The following is an 18,409-nucleotide window of genomic DNA, read 5'->3' as shown; positions in this document are numbered from 1 at the left end:
TTTGGTTTTGTCATCCTTGTCTAACATTCGACAAAGCCGGTGGTACTATCCTTTTCTAGGTCCACAACGATGCCAATTATGTTTTTGACAGTGTAGAAATATAATTAATTAATACAGAGAATCGGCATCGTTATTCTTCTATCTTTATCCACTGCCATTATAACGTGGACCTCACAATATAGTTAATTAACATACAATTAGTTGTCAAATTTCCCATCAGCAGCTCTGTACATAGATTTTCCTACAGTTACGTTGGAAAGTGGCCATTGCTGCACTGATTACAGAACGCAAAGAATCACTTTTCCGCTCTAGTGCGGGAAAAATTTTTCTGCACTCCAGATTTGCAACATGGCAACGCAAAATACTTAGTAGGTTATATGGAGCAACAGTGCAGCAAAATCAAAATGAAGTTGGTAACAGTGACTGGGCTGCTATAGTGAGCAGAGGTGCACCGAAGCACAATGCGCTAATTATTAATTATATATTATAACCAAGGACAACGAGGACTTTGGGATTTTAGGATTAAGGTTTCTATCAATAATAAAATTACACAGAAAAACATTTGATGCATTTCAGGCAATTTTACCCATAATTACCCACTTTTCATATTCAATGGTAACTGTGGGAAAAACTTAATGTGAAATACGTGCGCAAAGTTCCTCTGCTGCACTCAAGAAACCATTCTGCCCTCGCCTACGGCTCGGGCGTAAACGTTTCTTTAGTTGCAGCAAAGTGTCACTTTGCGCACTAGTTGCACAAATAACTATTGTGGGTATTTAAGGGCCCCACACACTTACAGATCTCGCCTGTGGCAGCTAGCGGATTTGGCCTGGGTCAATAGGTGTGTAGTCAATTTTCTTCAGGCCAAATCCGTCCAGGGCTACTGGCGCAGCTCGACTCTTGGCTCTTCCAGCCAGGTGCGTGTAGTTATCAAAAAGCTAAATCGCCTAAAAGTCAAGATAGCAAAATTTTTATTCCAGATTTGGATTCAGTGCTCTCGAATTAATCAAATGTTTTGTAGGAACTCAAAAGTAATCAAAGATGAAAAAGATAGTAATTTGAGATAATTATTTTGGCATGAAATTGATTATTTACCAAGGGAAGGGGAACTAATATTAGATCAAATTTGATGGAAGGAATCTAGTAACAGCCGTGTACACTCCCAGTGTCAAAATGGAGCCAATTCAAGAGACTTGGCAACATTGTTCTCCTATCTTTCTACACTGCCATTATATCGTGGACCTCAGTATAGAGTGCCCATCGGGTATTCTCTTTGTGGTTTACCCCACAAGTGATGCCTGTTCTTCTATTGTAGCACAAAATACATAAAGAATGGAAAATCGGCTATAGTGAGGTCCACATTATAATGGCAGATTTTGATTGGCAATGTTATTGCCATCCTAGTGTATCATTCTACAAAGCAGATAGCACTATCTATTTTTCGCTTCACTCTGTTGCCAGATCGTCTTTCAACAATGTAGAAATAAAATTAATTAACAAAATATTTCATCTTATAATTATGAAAATTCATTATGAAATTACTGAAAAATATAATTTCTTGCCCAATGAAATATAATTGATTATTTGTAACAAGAATGAACAGTGAATATTACATCAATAAACGGGTACCATCCTCCATAGAAGGCTTTGACAAGACAGAGGATTGGAAACGTTCTCCTATCTTTCTGCACTGCCATTATAACGTGGACCTCACTATATCCAGCAGCTGTTCAACTTTGTCACCTTGTCAAGGAGTAGCTTGTATCAGAATTATTTATAAAAGTTTTTCCAATCACTGAATTGATCAACATCATACCTTTTCAATATCACAAGGATTATAAAATTATTATGATGTATTGAATTCAATTGATTAATTTTGAGTGATTTTATTGTATGTTTCCAAATATGAGAACAAAAGTAACAATGTCTTGATTCCAGTGTTTTGAAATTAGTGGTAAATAAGTCATTATTCCTATGGGCGATGTAAGTGTGACGTAAGCCGTTGCTACGACGCCATCTTAGTCTCTAAACAAACCGTTGCTATGGAGAGATAGCATGTTATTCAAATGGGACTAAAACATCACCTTACATTTACGAGTATATCAATGAAATAATAGATTTCTAAGAGTTGAGAATATTTTTTTCAATTATTATTAATCATGAAATTATTTTAAAATATAATTTATTGCTTAATAAAATTTAATTGATTATTTTAAACGAGAATGGACAGTTACCTAATATTATATCAATGAACCTGTATCAGCTACCGTCTATAGAAGGCATTGACAAGACAGAGGATCAGAAACGTTTTTCTCATTACAGTGCAAAGATCTTTGTCACAGTGGCTACAGTTAACCATAATCCCAGTTGGGTTCCGGTAAAGTTATGACTTCGTTTGCGCATGCGCCAACAGATATCATTTTTTCACACACTCATTACTGGAGCTTACCTTGTCTAAATACAGCATTTTAATGCCTATATATATATATATATAATATCCATATACTCATTGGGATGCTGTATTTAGACAAGGTAAGCTTAGTGCATATATTATGCGGATGTATGGTGTAGCATATTGAACACCAACTGAAACTGAAAGTATCACTTCTGATGTTGCTTTCTAATTTATATTTGGGGTTTTGGGTATAGAGCCCCCCTACACCCCCCTCCAACCGACAAAAAAAATTGGGAGTTCAGGTAATAAATAGCTTAGGTCTATAATGATTTGTTAAAAGGCTCTTTGCATATCTTTCTCCTTGAACTTATTTTTTTAGTTGATGTCACTTGGACTTACTTTTCATTACACCACCATGATAACATTTGTACTTCAATTCATAACATACAAGCTCATCCTTTGAATTTTTTTCTTCTTCACTACTATATTTTTTCAAATCCTGGAAGGATGTAAACTTCATGATTGAAACATTGAAAGGACAGGTTACTTAGAAATCACAACCATGTGACCAAAAACCACCAACACCACAATGCACATCATGTAAATAGTGGTAGCCGCATATGCGCAAATGTTTACCGAAACGCCAACTGGAGTTATGGTTACCACCGTAACTGTAGCCACAGTGTTTTCTCATATCTCTCTCCCAGTGTTGCTAGTCCAACATTTCCCAATTACCCCCGCCAGAGCAAAAAATTACCCGCATTTCGTCAAAATTACCCTCAACAAACTAAAAATTCCCTAATCAACAAAAAATTCCCTATTCAACCAAGAATTCCCCACTTACTTTCCACTCCACATGTCGAAAAACATGAGAAAATATGAAAAATAATTTTCTTGTGGAAGATTATAAAGGTAAAAATAAAAAAACAGATTAATATTTTCATTTCCAATTACCCGGTTTTTACCCTCCATCTGCCATTAACCACAGCATTACCCGCTTTTCGGGTAATTACCCGCTTTTTGGCAACACTGCTCTCTCCACTGCCATTATAATGTGGACCTCTCTATAAAAAGATGGCGCAGTCTTGGTAGACCCAAGTCAAGGTCTATAAATACAGGTGATGACTCAATCCTGTGATGCATTGCAAAATCGCCATTTTATGGGGTCCTAGTTCACCAATTTTCAAATTTATCATCTTTCATCATTATGGATTGAAGAACATGATGTGCTATTTTGTAATATTGTTCAAGGGATATGCTTGGCTTTGAATTGTGAAATAAATTGTTCCATAAAAGGGATCACTAAAGTGAAGCCCACTGGGACACGTCAAAAATGTAAAAGAAAAACAACTGCCCAGAGGCAGAAATCAAATAAGAAAATAGGCACTCACCACACTGCTCTCCAACATAAAGAACTCACGGAGTGAGTACAGAGGGTGATCCGTCAGCAGGCTCCTCAGAGCCCCTCGAAACCGCACAGCAGGCAGATCCCTGGCCAACAGAGGCAGCCTATTATAGAGGCTGATAGACATATGAGCCAGACCAGTCCGAGTTCTGCTCAGCCTCTGGTAGGGTAAATCCAGCCTGAGTCTACCCCTCGTCTCATATGGGTGGAAGCTCTGTCGGGTCACGAGCAACCCCACGTTTGCATGTGTTCTGCAAAGGGTATAGAGAACATAGTGGGAGAAGACGGTGAGGATCCTCTCTTTGATAAAGAGCGGGCGACAGTGGGCTAATCTACCAGCCCCACAAATAATCCTCAGGGCCCTCTTCTGGAGACGAAGGACTCAGGCGACATCTGTGGCTCCACCCCAGAGGGGGAGGCCATATAAAATCATGCTCTGAAAAAAACCAAAGTAGCACATTTTAAGATAATGAGGTGGCACACTGTATTTGAGACCCCTCAGCAGGAAAACCACTCTGCTCAACCTGGCGCAATGTGCTCGCCCCAAGAGAGCTTCCTGTCAAGGGTAAACCCTAACAGTTTGACGGGGGCAAAATTGTATTCATTCCCATTTCTGAGACTGAACACAATAGACTGAGTTTTGTCTTCATTGAGGAGGAAGCAATTGGCAGAGAACCAGTCCGATGCAAATGCTCCAGTCTCCACCATAGCCACACTCAGTCCTCCCATCTTACGACCAGCATTGAAGAAGGTGGTGTCGTCCGCATAACAGACAACACACCTGCCATCCACCTGAGCTATATCGTTAACTGAAATAACAAACAATAGAGGCCCCAGGACAGAGCCCTGAGGCACTCCACTGTCAACACAATCCCTGATCTCAGAGAGAACTCCATTAGCCAGCACCGCCTGTCTGCGACCCCCCAGGTAGGCCTGAATCAATTTGAGAGAAGAGGGGATGTTTCACAGAGACAAGTAGTGTTTTTGAACGATATTAGTGTCACAGAGACAAGTTTCACAGGAGCAAGTATTTCTTTAAATGACATTCTCACAGGAACAAGTTCCCACAGAGACAAGCAGTTTCATAGAGACAATGTCTCCTTCCAAAGTAGTAGCGCTTAGCGCTATAAATGGCAGTCTCACAGAAGCAAGTTCTCACTGGAACAATGTGTTTCACAGAAGCAAGGTCAGTGTCGTAGAGACAAGGTGGCGAATGTAGGAAGAAGTTAGGCGTGTTGCCTACATCTGAACTTGAAGGTACTCCATTATTTGTTCTAGTAAATTGAATGTCTGCGTTTTTTAATCATGCAGGTATATGATTATGATTGAAGGTTTATCATATAAGATAGGGATGGGTTGGTAACCTATTAGAATTAGATAGAAGATAGATAGAATTATGAAGATAACTTAAATAAATAAATTGAGTTCTATGCAAATGTAATATATTTCTACCAAACTCCAAGATAACTATTCCAATATATCTAATAAGTATAAACCTTCAACCCGAAAGAATAATCAATATGAATATGAAATGGAATATATAAAAGCCAAATAGCCTACCACTGACCTATTCATCACCGCCTCTTAAAAACCACATGGCCAAAATGGTTTTTCATTATAATTCCTTCTTTCGTAATAAATTGTTTATGCTTTTGTACTCCTGAGCGAAGCTCGGTCCCCGATATTATGAGCTAATCATCTCTTCTTTTTCCAAGCTGCGGTCTCGAATTGTAAATTTAAATAAATATAATATTAACTCCAGACAGTCACAGAGTAAAGCTGTGTTAACACCAGTAGATTCTATAGATTCTATTAGATTGAACATAACTTATCATACACATGATGAACATATGTGTTTTTCAAGTGCCGTTCAATCTATAATAATCTGTAAGGATTAAGATATTAACATTTTCTTAATAACTTTGGTGTAAACGCAGCTTTAGATGCCAAGATTTATCATGGCGTTCCGAGTTACGGATGATAATGTCAATGAAAAACTTCATTTTCCTCATGAAATCTTTCCCATAGAAATTTAAACAGATTGTTGTTCTACAAGCGTACATGTTACAAAATGAAAATCCCAGTGAAAAACAAAAAGTGCCACTTGATAATTCCCAAATCATCTTTTTAATCATAGCTCTGATTCAACTGAGCAATAACTTTCTGAACTTACTGAGTTAATAAAGTAACATTCAAAATTATCATAAGCGCAATGGGACTTGGGATTCCATCAATTCAGGATAAGTATTATATTGGTATTCATTTTTACAGGATTGAAGTAGTGCAATATTTAGATTAGCACACCAATAGATTTTATTTGTAACGAAGTGAGTTCATTACTTTCATATCAAAGTTCTACTTTTTCCATTATGATATAGTATATTGACGACTACTGCAAAACAATGTCTGGTAGCCCTGGTAATGTAATGTAATGTAATGAAATGTGATTGTATGGTTGATTGGAAATCTCCAACCAGCCTGATCAGATTTCTTAGTGGGGCCATTGGCAAACATTTTTAAAAAGCCCTGATATCATAACAATTCCTAGTAGATAGCATTTCTAGTAGATGGCTGAATATTCTCTTTACCACATTGCAAAGGATGTTCAGTGAGGTCTACTGTTATCTGGACTACTAGAGTATTGTAACTCCTAATGTCAGATTGAGTAAGAGCTTGAAATTTATACCTATTTAGTGTACTCCATGTTCAATAATCTGCCCCTATCTTATATTAGAAGAAACTTGCCTCTGAATAAATTAAAAAACGCACTAAATCTAATTCTGAATGAAAATGCTTATTATTCCGTAAATTAATTTTCAAATTGTTGAAAATAATGTGATATTCAGTGCTGTGAGTCTATAAATAGTTTTTTTTAATGTATGACTTAATTTATTCAATTGTACTGGGTGATGATAATTATGACTTGATAAGACTGATTTTATGAATGATTACACTATTCATAAGATGACTACTAAGATGTTATGAATTGAATTGCTCATTTATTGTATAACAGACTATAAGCTGAATTCTCTAGACAAGGCCTAATCGCCTAATCTACATCCAAATTGTTTGTATTTATCGGTCAATATATTTCTTATTCCTAGACGCCAGCTAAGAAAGGGGTTTCAATTTTCGTAGAATAAGCACGTTTTTCAAAAAATGTTGTGATTTCAAATTCAAATTTCGTTTATCACACACATATACGAGAATTTAGAATTAATGAGAAAGTAGCCCGGAATAAGGTTTATGATTTTTGTTCTTCTGTATTTATACTAATTGACATATCAGTGATGACTCTTAAACTGTAGGCTTATTATTGGAGAACGAGTTTAGAGCACCGGGAAAATGGGATTTATATTTTATTATAAGAAATATTCAAAATTACGTTTCCAACCCACAATTATTGTCTTTTTGTCATGTCCTCAAAGTTAGTGAAAACCATATCGGTTGGGACTAATCAAGCTTCATCAAGGGTGGTTTTAATTATTAGTTTTTGTGTTACAAATAGTTCACCTAAATCTAGATGGCTATTGAAACATTATTGATCTAACTAAATCATGATATTAGTGTCAAAGACAGAAATCTGCGTTTCAATTCATTATCATGTGTGTGAGAGAGTGAGAGTGAGATTGATTGATTGAGTACTTTATTTATGTAGATTATTTTATGTAGGTTTTGCGGAGATTATACTTCCTATCTTTGTCAATTGAGGGTCCTTACCCCTCACTGCAACAACTTTGGTGAAGTATCTTATCTCTCATTGTAACGGGACTCTCTCCCGGCAACTTTAACCGAGCTCGCCCTGTTTTCTTACACTCTTCTCCTAGACTTCTCTGGACTCGCTCTCAATCGGTTGGAGTATGCGGTTGATTGAAGTGAATAAACGGTTTAGTGCGTATGCGTGTGAAAGGCTGATGGACTAAAGACTGATACTCTACCGGAGAATTGCTATCCAGGGACAAAAGCTTAAAAAAAACCGGTGCAAAAGGACCCTTAGGTCGAGTCAGTTCTCACAATGACTAGGTGGGTCTCACCATATTCTCAATGTTGAATGAACATTAAAAACACATGATAAAACCATTTTTTTCAACAATGAATAAACATGTGATAATATCAATTACTTATTTCAACAATGTAAAAACATTGAAAACACGTGATAATAGCCATTACATGTCTAACAATGGATAGACATTGAAAAGATGTAATGATAGCCATTATGAGACTTTCGGGCTCAATTCAATCACCAGTTTCCTTTGAATTATGTGGTTTAGGGTTGCAAAAATCTTTATTTCCATCAGAATTAATGAATATTTAGTTATTTCTCAGTTAGAAACTTGGTTAGAATATTATGATAACTATTGTATGCCAGTCTTATAATTCTTTGAAATTTGAAAAAGGAATTGTATGGAGAACTCAACAAACATCCATATCTAACCCTCTCTAGTATGAATTTGCTTGAGAAATGAAGAAAATTAATTGAAAACTTGATAAAAATATTTAGAAAAGAAACCATATCAAAAACACTGGTGAACCCTATGAATAGGCCTAATGCTGTGAAAGTGCTTATATTGAGCATATCTTTGGCATAATTTTCAAGTCCTCTCAAGAAAAAGTTTCTAGATTCTAGCTGAACTTCTGTCAAATTCCGGCTGCAGAATTTCAAATTTGCTACACAGACTCTAGAATTTTTTTCATGAGAGGACTTCAAAGATATGCCCCACAAGGCACTTTTCCTGCATTTTCTAGGCCTTCTCAAGAACAAAATGACAGATCATGTTCAAATTTTGCACAGAAGTTCAGCAAGGGTCTAGATATTTATTCTCGATTCAGGACTCAGAATTATGCCAAAGATATGCTCAAGATAGATGGTTTTACTACAATTTTCCTGCATTCCCTTCGTTGTTCTTTGTTTTCTTACATTTTTCATAAACTAATTGAGAGAAAATGTTCAAATTTGGTACACAGGCTCAGCTGAGGTATAAACATGTTGTTTTGAGAAGTTCTTGAATAACGCCCAAGTTTCATAGTTGTTGAGCGTTTTCTAAGCATTCTCAAGAACTAATTGACAGATTACCTATGTTTATATTATTTTAGTACTGAAAGTCACCAAGGGTCTAGGAATTTTGTCTTGAAAGGACTTCAGAATTACCCCAAAAATGGTCTGTTCTATTGTGTTTTCCTTATGTTCCCTAGTGTTTTTTTTTTTCACATTTTGCATGAACTAATGAATAGAGAATGTTCAAATTTGGTACACAGGCTCAGCTGAAGTATGAAATTGCTATATTGAGAGAATCAGGGAATAATGCTCAAGTTCCGCGGTTTTGAGCGTTGTCTATGTTCTCAAGAATCAGTTGACATATTACATTTAGTTTGGAAAAAGATGTTCAGCAAGGGTCAAAGAATTTTGTCTTGAGAGGTCTTCAGAATTATGCCAAAGATCCACCCAAGATGAGTGGTTTTACTGCATTCTCCTTGTGTTCCCTAGCATTTTTCTGTATCAAAGAATAAGAGTATTCACCCTGATTCACATCTGATATAAGAATGAAGGGCTCAAGAAAGAAAAAATCCTACTATTATATGCTTAGGTAATAGAAAGGCACAAGTGGCCTTTATTTATTGAAACTGTCATAAAAATGTGTTATGAAACTCATAACTGTTGGATAGGTTCCTGGAAGGATCTTATTCTACTTTTAAAAATTCTTGACACTTCAAAAAAATCGATTTGATTTTTACCAATTGCAACACATCTTTCTCATGGAGCAGTGCAGCTTCTAAGAACAAACAAACAAACTTCCAATTATGACAGTATATTTTAAACTTTTTGTGCATCCTTGATAACTAGTATTCCACTATCTTATGATGTGTTTTTCATTGTTGATATCCTTTTAGTTTCATTACCACAAAAATTTAAATATTTGCAGCCAAGTGAGTAGCATTCCCAATTATTCATTTTAAGAATTTCTAAGAGCTAGTGTTGGGTAATTGTTTTTGTTTTTATAAATATTTTTTCTTTTGAAATAGCTCAATATTAATATTACCTCATCACATATTATTTAAACCATTTATCAAACAATGTTATCATTTTAATTTGAATGTTAGTTATTCTTTTCTCATATTTTATTATCATTTTGTTTCCCCACAGTTATATATTTAAGGGTAGGACAGCACTAGCTTACACATTGTAAAATATAATGACGTTCCTTTTTTGAGTAGTTGCACATTGAACAAATTATAGTGTTGGAGTGTTTTACATTAAACAGCTGTTTTCAGAACAAATAAACATATGATTCTCATTACAGCATACTCTAATGTAATGAAACCATAAGTTTTCTTCACAGTTGTTGTATGTCTCCTAGTTCCGAAGTAGGAACGGCAAAACTGCTACAAAAAAACCACCTTAGCACTCCAGGTGGAAGTTTTGTCAACTTCCACAGAATTCCTGATTCAGAATTTGTAAACTAGGTTATGTCTATAAAATTCAGATAGTAAAGTCAGCACAAGCAGGTAATGTCTCCTATTTCTCAGTTTATTATTCTTCTTTGAATTATGACAAAAAATAGTGTACGTTACTTGGACGTGGAGGTCTTCTGCAGTGCTCCAATGAAATTTTAGTCTCAGCTAGCACCCCGACTAGAAACATCATTCTCCCCTGCAAAAAAACCCTTTCCATCCTTGTTACATAAGATACTATTATAGTGTTAAATTTGTCGGTCCCGACTGAAGTATGACAGTCGTAAGGCCCATTGACGGCATAAATGATATATTCAGGCGGTGGGACCTTCCTGCAAGGGACTCCCCACCAACAAAAGCCATATGAATAAACTATTACTAGTGTTAAACTGTTTCCTGCCACTATCAGCTCCAGTCCCAGTGCTCGGTAACCGTAATCACAAAGAACGTTACATTTTAAGAACTGACTGAATAGAGCAGGAAAACCCGTTTCTTACGCATGCGCATTACGGTTCTGTATGAGACAAAGAAAGGTTTTTAGGCTTGTACCTGGTTAATCATTTGTTGTGTTGTTTAGCTCGTGCACAATAATAAATAAATTTGGTGTTTACTGTTTAGGCTATAATATTTAATTATAAAAATTTGTATGCAAATAACTTATATATTACAACATAATATTAACTCATAGTAAATGTTATACATTAGATAGAGGAAAAACAGTAACATTTCAATAACTTATACACCAACCGTTGCCACACTTGAAAAGTTCTTACAAAAAACATGGTAAGCAAGTTCAAAACTAGCTAATATTTTCCTATTTCAGTGTAGAGCATACATTTGATCTATGATTGAAAATTATTATACTATACTTATTTTCAATGTAGAACATTTTTGAGAATGTTATAACAAAGTGTGAGGTTATGTAAGGAAATGTATAAAGCCTAGGTTACAGTACCTTATTGAAGAAGCCTGCTTAGTAAGTTCTTTCTGTAGCCAGATACTGATGATGATGACTGTTAATTAAACCTTTGTGGGTTTAGTTGGTGTCAATTAATTTTGATTAATATATTAATCAACTTTAAATTTTGATTACTTTATTCATCAACTTCAAATTTTGGTAAAAGTTTTTCAACATATTTAGTGCTTGTTGCACAAAAGCCGGTTATATTTTAATTGTGATTAATTCCAGGAGAACCAATCAGAGAAGTTATCTTTTCAAAAGGGCCTCCTCTGATTGGTTTTTGTGAAATTTATCACTGTTAAAATTTAACCAGCTTTTGTGCATCCGGGTCATGTTGTTAAGAGGAAAGTTTTTTGCTTTCAAATAATTATAACATTTCAAATTACACCAGCATATGACTATCTAAATGCTAAAAGTCTACACACCAACCTACATTTAAGCTTTCAAACCTTCTAGGACTTGAATTGTTTATAACTTACTTGTACAGTTTGGCTATATTTCTGATTATGTAGGCTGACATTCAATATTTTAAACTAATTCTCTCGACTTTCCACTGCTTTCAATAGAACTGCTGACATAATATCATTTGCATTTTGGGCAGGTTATCCAGCCTGTGGACACTTTAGTTAGTGAATCTAAAAAAATGGGGGAGCACTTTGATATATGGCCCGCGGAATCTAGTATTGAGATCTACATAGATCAATAGAGGAGGTCAAGACGAAATCAACCATGCATAACAAGTTTGTATACAAAATTTGTATGTTTGAATGTGAATAACTTTTCAACAGTTTGAGATATCGAAGTGCGATTTTCGCCATTGTTGTCGATTTCCAAGGATTAGCTGAAAAAACATGCCAGAAAGTTCAAAAATTTTGAATCAATTTTTATTTTTTATCATTTTGTTATGGTTACAATATGTTTTAAACTAGTGCAATCCCATGTAAAATTTGACGAGGAATCCAATGAAACCGGTTTCAGGTTTGTAACTTCAGTAGTTTTTGAGATATTGCAAAAAATGTGTAAAAAGTGTAATTTTTTGCATTAAAAGAGGTTAACCTGTTTTCATGTTGATTAATAGGTATTTTAAACTATTGGATTCAGCAGAATCATACATTCTAAAGAAAAAATGTTCAGTCATTTATTAGGCTGAACTCAAAATTGTTCGAGATAGGCTATTTGGACAAATAAAAAAAAATTGCACACTCAATACTTTTCAATTTTCATATTTAATCATTCTTTAACTAATTTTAGTGACCACTAAATTGGCTAAATCTCATTTAGAATTTTGCTGGGAATCCATTGAAATAGAATAGAGGTTAGAAACTTTTATAAATATTATGATATTTGGAAAAAAATACAAGAAAATGTAGTATTTCAACTTTAGAAGAGTTTAATATGTTTGCATAGGCATAGTGCAGACCGATATTGAGGATCACATTTTATTCAGCTTCCACTGCAACTCAGAAGCTTTAAAAGATTGTAAAAATAATCAAATCAAACCAAGCTTTTCCTGACCCTGGCTTCTCCTAACCTAAGCTTTTCCTGATCCAAGCTTCTCCCAATCTAAGCTTTTCCTAACCTGAGCGTTTCCTAACTCAAGTTTTAACATGCTCCTGCTTGCTTATATCTCAAGTTATATCCAACTCATGCTTAAAGAACCTCACAATAAACTTGTTCTATGAAAATATCATAAAAATAGTAGCTTATAATAATTATAGTCCTTTTATTGATTGTGAATGTTTATGTGTTGCAGATGGCGACAGTTACTGTTAAAAAGGAGGAGGAGGAGGATGATAGCAGCCAGCATCCAGCTGCAGTGGAAGATGATTGCAGCCAACAACATTATCTAATCCCTGGCTACAACATGATTTTCATTAAAGAGGAGGCATATGGTGAGATTCATTATTTAGTCCTCAATTCTTGATCAATCAAGGTCTATACACTTTGCTTGGGTGATTAGATAGTGTGCAGCTTTCTTACATGAAGTTGCTTAATATTTTCCAATGAAAACTTCTATGTTAATCATACTCCTGAATGGGATGTTTGCCTCATGTAAATCATGCTCAGAACAAAATGAATCTGATTGATAGATTGATTGATTTTTAGAGTTGGAATTCCAACTTACAATCAGTTTTTGAATTTAATGAGAGTTTCTGTATTACACCATTGAACATGGAGGAGTTGTTAGATGCCATTGGACATTTTATCATCCATCCAAATCAATGATCCCATTCCCTTTCAACCAAAATTCAACTTGGCCTAACTCTTCACTGGCTTGTAATGGTGGCAATACCACTGCATTGGTGATGTGCATATTATGTATATTGCTTAACAAAAGATCAAAACATGTAGCATGGATGCTTTTTTCTCTTTTATATTCCTACAATTTCTATTTCAGTGCCACCTATAGTTTATTGTTTATCTGACATGGTTATGTATGATGGCACTGAGGTGTGGGAACACTATATTGAGGTCCACGTTATAATGGCAGTGTTTGATTAGCAAATGTATTGCTATCCTTGTCAATCATTCAACGAAGCAGTCTTTCTCGCTTTGCTCTGTTGCCAGATCATCTTTCAACAATGTAGAATTAATAATTAATTAATTAAATATTCAATCTTAATTATTAAATTATTGTAAAATATACTTTCTAGCTTAATAAAATGTAATTGATTATTTCAAACGAGAATGAACAGTTAATATTACATCAATAGACCTGTATCAGCAGCTAATGTCTATAAAAGGCATTGACAAGCCAGAGGATCAGCAACGTTGTTCCCCTATCTCTCTCCACTGCCATTATAACGTGGACCTCACTATAGTGGACTTGTGAACTTTATCCTTTTTTTCTTGTTGAACGTCAATATCGGGGGACCAAGCTTTGCTCTGTAGTTTAAAAGCATAGACTATTTGTAACGGAAGATTGAATTCATAGCTTATATTTATTTATTTATTCATCCTCTCAGTTGTACAATTATTTTTGCAGTTATGAGGAGGCACAACAGGCTTATGCCCAAAACTGTCCCTTTTCAAATTTATACTACAGTCCAAATCAAAATCTAGGTTAAGCTACTATCACTCATCAAAATAACAATTTATTCACACTTCAAAAACAAACACATCGTCAATTACAAATAGTTATACTATGAATTCGATTTAGAATGATATACGATGTTTGCTACAATATTTGTTAATATACCATGTACTATTCTAAACCAACAGCATCTAGTTACTATTATGGACTTTCTGAAGTAAACATGTTTTCTAAAATAAAGAGAAATAAACAAAAATAAGTTTTTCTTGCTGAATTTCTCTTCTCATGAGATCAGCTGAATGATTCCACACATGCACTCGTTCAGTCACTTCCATTATGATATATGATATCTACAAACAACAAAATTTCCAGCTGTTTTTCCAAGGACATATTTATCCTTTTAATGTCCCTCAGTGAGTTATCCCAGGGTTGAGACCTAGTACAATCAAATTTTTATATCATAAACCTACTTTGTTCCAAATTTTATGTGAATCGTTAGAGCCGTTTTCAAGATCCGGTCACATACAGATATATAAACATCTAAACATTTAAACATCTTAATATATAAACATCAAAACATATTAACAGAAATTGCTCGTTCAATAGTATTGGATAGCTGGAAACTTGTCATTCTAAAATACCTGTCAGTAACCATGATTGCTAACAAGACTTGTTGCTTTGTGAAATAGGGCACATATATGTACTATCCACTATAGAAGGTGTTGGTGTCGTGTCTATATACAGGATTGGTGAATATTATTAATGCTACTTTTACAAGGATAATTTGGCAGCAGTCAAATTGGGGATTCTATTTGAAATGAAAAAAAACTACTCTCCTGTCACATCACAATTTTGGTTCACAATCTTGGATCCTACATTTCGAATCAACTCCATTTTTTAAAATGGAAAGGTGGTCAAATGATACAGAAATTAAAAAAAAAATTAATGGCGAAAACCACACATCGATATCACAAACATAAGGTATTCACATCCAATTAATATACAAGTAAATTATATGAAAATGAAATAAATGCAAAAGAATAAATCTGACAGATCAAAACTTTCAATTCAAAGTGTTTAATATGTGATTAGATTTCACTATAATTGTTAACTAACATTGTAAAAGTACAATTTGATGGTTTAGATTTTCAATGTACTCAATTATATAATTTTTGTTTTATTCATTCTGTATTATCATTTTTGTAGTGAAATTCTGTATTGATATCATGTTTCATAATACGACAACCTTCCAATTTAGAAGAATGAAGTTGAATTTGAGATGGCAGACCAAAATTTTGGGTGACAGAAAAGTAGCTTTTCTAATTGGATTGTTCGGTTTCCACAAATAAACCTACTGTCAAAAATTATTCTTGAGTAATATGGAGCTGGTTCAACGATTTTCATTAACCCTGTATATTCGATCTCCATAATCCACCAGTTCTATTATTGATTATTTCAGATGAGCAGGATGCTGAAGAGAATTCAGTAAGGACCGAACCAGAGATGTGGGCTTCAAACTGCAGCACATCTGGCCGAGACTATGCAACAGAAGTGGGTGGACTGAATGAGCATTCAATCTCTCCAGTTGAAAAGTGCACTGAGTCATCTGTGGCTGGCAAAAAGACCAAGCTCTACAGCTGTGCTCACTGTAGCTATAAGACCCCACAGTTTAGTAATTTGAAGAGTCACATTCGGAAACACACAGGAGAAAAACCTTTCAGCTGCAAATTTTGTGATTATAAATGTGCTCAGTTAGGTAATTTGAAAGTACATATCAGAACACATACAGGAGAAACACCTTTCAGCTGCGAATTTTGTGATTTCAAAACTGCTCATTCAAATACTTTGGAAGCACATATCAGAACACATACAGGAGAAACTCCCTTCAGCTGCAATTTTTGTGAATATAAATGTGCCCAGTTAGGTAATTTGAAAGTACATATCAGAACACATACAGGAGAAACACCTTTCAGCTGCGAATTTTGTGATTTCAAAACTGCTCGTTCAAGTTCTTTGAAAACACATATCAGAACACATACAGGAGAAACTCCCTTCAGCTGCGATTTTTGTGAATATAAATGTGCCCAGTTAGGTAATTTGAAAAGACATATCAGAACACATACAGGAGAAACACCTTTCAGCTGCGAATTTTGTGATTTCAAAACTGCTCATTCAAGTGCTTTGAGAGCACATATCAGAACACATACAGGAGAAACTCCCATCAGCTGCAAATTTTGTGAATATAAATGTGCCCAGTTAGGTAGTTTGAAAAGACATATCAGAACACATACAGGAGAAACTCCCTTCAGCTGCGAATTTTGTGATTTCAAAACTGCTCGTTCAAGTTCTTTGAAAGCACATATCAGAACACATACAGGAGAAACTCCCTTCAGCTGCGAATTTTGTGATTTCAAAACTGCTCGTTCAAGTTCTTTGAAAGCACATATCAGAACACATACAGGAGAAACTCCCTTCAGCTGCGATTTTTGTGATTTCAAAACTGCTCATTCAAGTACTTTGAAAGCACATATTAGAACACATACAGGAGAAACACCTTCAGCTGCGAATTTTGTGATTTCAAAACTGCTCGTTCAAGTTCTTTGAAAGCACATATCAGAACACATACAGGAGAAAAACCTTTCAGCTGCGAACTATGTGATTTCAAAACTGCTGATTCAAGTTCTTTGAAAATACATATCAGAACACATACAGGAGAAACACCCTTCAGCTGCGAATTTTGTGATTTCAAAACAGCTCGTTCAAGTTCTTTAAAAGCACATATCAGAACACATACAGGAGAAACACCTTTCAGCTGCGAATTTTGTGATTTCAAATCTGCTGATTCAAGTTCTATGAAAAGACATATCAGAACACATACAGGAGAAAAACCTTTCAGCTGCAATTTTTGTGATTTCAATACTGCTCGTTCAAGTTCTTTGAAGGCACATATCAGAACACATACAGGAGAAACTCCCTTTAGCTGCGATTTTTGTGATTTCAAAACTGCTCATTCAAATACTTTGAAAGCACATATTAGAACACATACAGGAGAAACTTCTCCTAGCTAAGTATTCTGTGACCATACATGCACTCATTCAAATGTTACATCTAATTCCATGCTAAGAAAACACTTGCTGAAAATGTCTCACATTAGACTGCTGAAAGTGAGCACCTTATTAATGTTGGTTTCTATCCTTGTCCATCATTGGACAAAGCAGATAGCTCTATCCTTCTCTATACTCTTTCTGTTCTCAATTTTTTTGTATACTATGAATAAGTATAATGATTACCAGAATATTTTATTCCAATTCATCACTAAATCATGGAAAAATATCTTTATACTTGGCAAAAAGAGTATTAAAACAGTTTATTATTAACACGATTCAATCACCAATATTTTGAACGAGGATGACTCCAATCATAGCCATCTGCTAGGCCTAAATAGAAGGACTTCTCCCACATAGGCAAGGGTGAGTTGACCCTTTAGAATAACTCCACTCTACTGGACACATACACTTATACTGTGGGACCACTGACCTTGCCTAGATCTTCCACTGCCTTCTATACTATAGTGAGGTCCACGTTATAATGGCAGTGAAGATAGATAGGAGAATAACGTTGCTGATCCTCTATCTTGTCAATGCCTTCTATTAACTGTAGCTGATACAGGTTTATTGATGTAATATTAACTGCCGATTATCATTTAAAATGTTTAATAATTATATTTTATTAAGCAAGAAATTATATTTTTCAATTCATAATGAATTTGCATAATTAAAATGAAATATTTTGTTAATTATTAATTCTACATTGTTAGAAGACGATCTGGCAACAGAGCAAAGCGAGATAGAGATAGTACTATCTGCTTTGTTGAATGATAGACAAGGATAGCAATACAATTGTTAATCAGACACTGCCATTATAACATGTACCTCACTATAGATAGGTTTGAATTACTCAAGTTTTGAATTATCTCAATACATATCTGATCTAAAATAAATTGTTGATGAATAAATTGTTTCTGCTCTTAATTCTATTTCCAATATGTTCTATTTGCCAAGGAAATGAAATTTTGCAGGTAGATCTTGTAATTATTGAATGATAAATGTTCATGACTGAGATTCCATTTTTTATTCAAATTCAAATTTTTCCCATACCGTATTA

General features: G+C 34.8%; 1 protein-coding gene and 1 long non-coding RNA gene across 5 annotated transcripts in view; both read left to right on the top strand.

Annotated features, from left to right (window-relative positions):
- LOC120354209 overlaps positions 1–17,768 on the top strand; it is a 45,430-nt gene extending 27,662 nt beyond the window's left edge. The window contains exons 2-3 of the long non-coding RNA XR_005572891.1: positions 914–917; positions 17,612–17,768. This is a non-coding gene — a long non-coding RNA (uncharacterized LOC120354209). The remainder of the gene's footprint in view (positions 1–913; positions 918–17,611) is intronic.
- On the top strand, positions 10,781–17,768 carry LOC111057884 (gastrula zinc finger protein XlCGF17.1-like). 4 transcript variants are annotated; one of them, XM_039440846.1, is made up of 4 exons: positions 10,781–11,033; positions 12,965–13,103; positions 15,705–16,520; positions 16,605–17,768. In XM_039440846.1, the coding sequence occupies exons 1-4, from the start codon at positions 11,031–11,033 to the stop codon at positions 16,847–16,849; spliced, it is 1,203 nt and encodes a 400-aa protein (XP_039296780.1). In that variant the 5' UTR covers positions 10,781–11,030; the 3' UTR covers positions 16,850–17,768. The 4 variants fall into 4 exon arrangements, with proteins under 4 accessions (XP_039296780.1, XP_039296779.1, XP_039296778.1 ...); XM_039440845.1 differs by adding an exon at positions 11,813–11,951 and having other exon boundaries at positions 10,783–11,033; positions 15,705–17,768; XM_039440848.1 differs by having other exon boundaries at positions 10,788–11,033; positions 15,705–16,184; positions 16,940–17,768.
- Positions 17,769–18,409: the final 641 nt, after the last annotated feature.

The sequence above is a fragment of the Nilaparvata lugens genome, chromosome 14 (assembly GCF_014356525.2).
Source record: "Nilaparvata lugens isolate BPH chromosome 14, ASM1435652v1, whole genome shotgun sequence".
Lineage (NCBI taxonomy): Eukaryota > Metazoa > Arthropoda > Insecta > Hemiptera > Delphacidae > Nilaparvata > Nilaparvata lugens.
This window is presented reverse-complemented; position numbering and strand designations above follow the sequence as displayed.

What these genes read in the sequence shown, in the direction of transcription:
- LOC111057884 (XM_039440844.1), top strand. An exon ending in CATTAAAGAGGAGGCATATG is followed by an intron (nt 13,104 to 15,704) that starts GTGAGATTCATT and finishes TGATTATTTCAG; the next exon opens with ATGAGCAGGATGCTGAAGAG.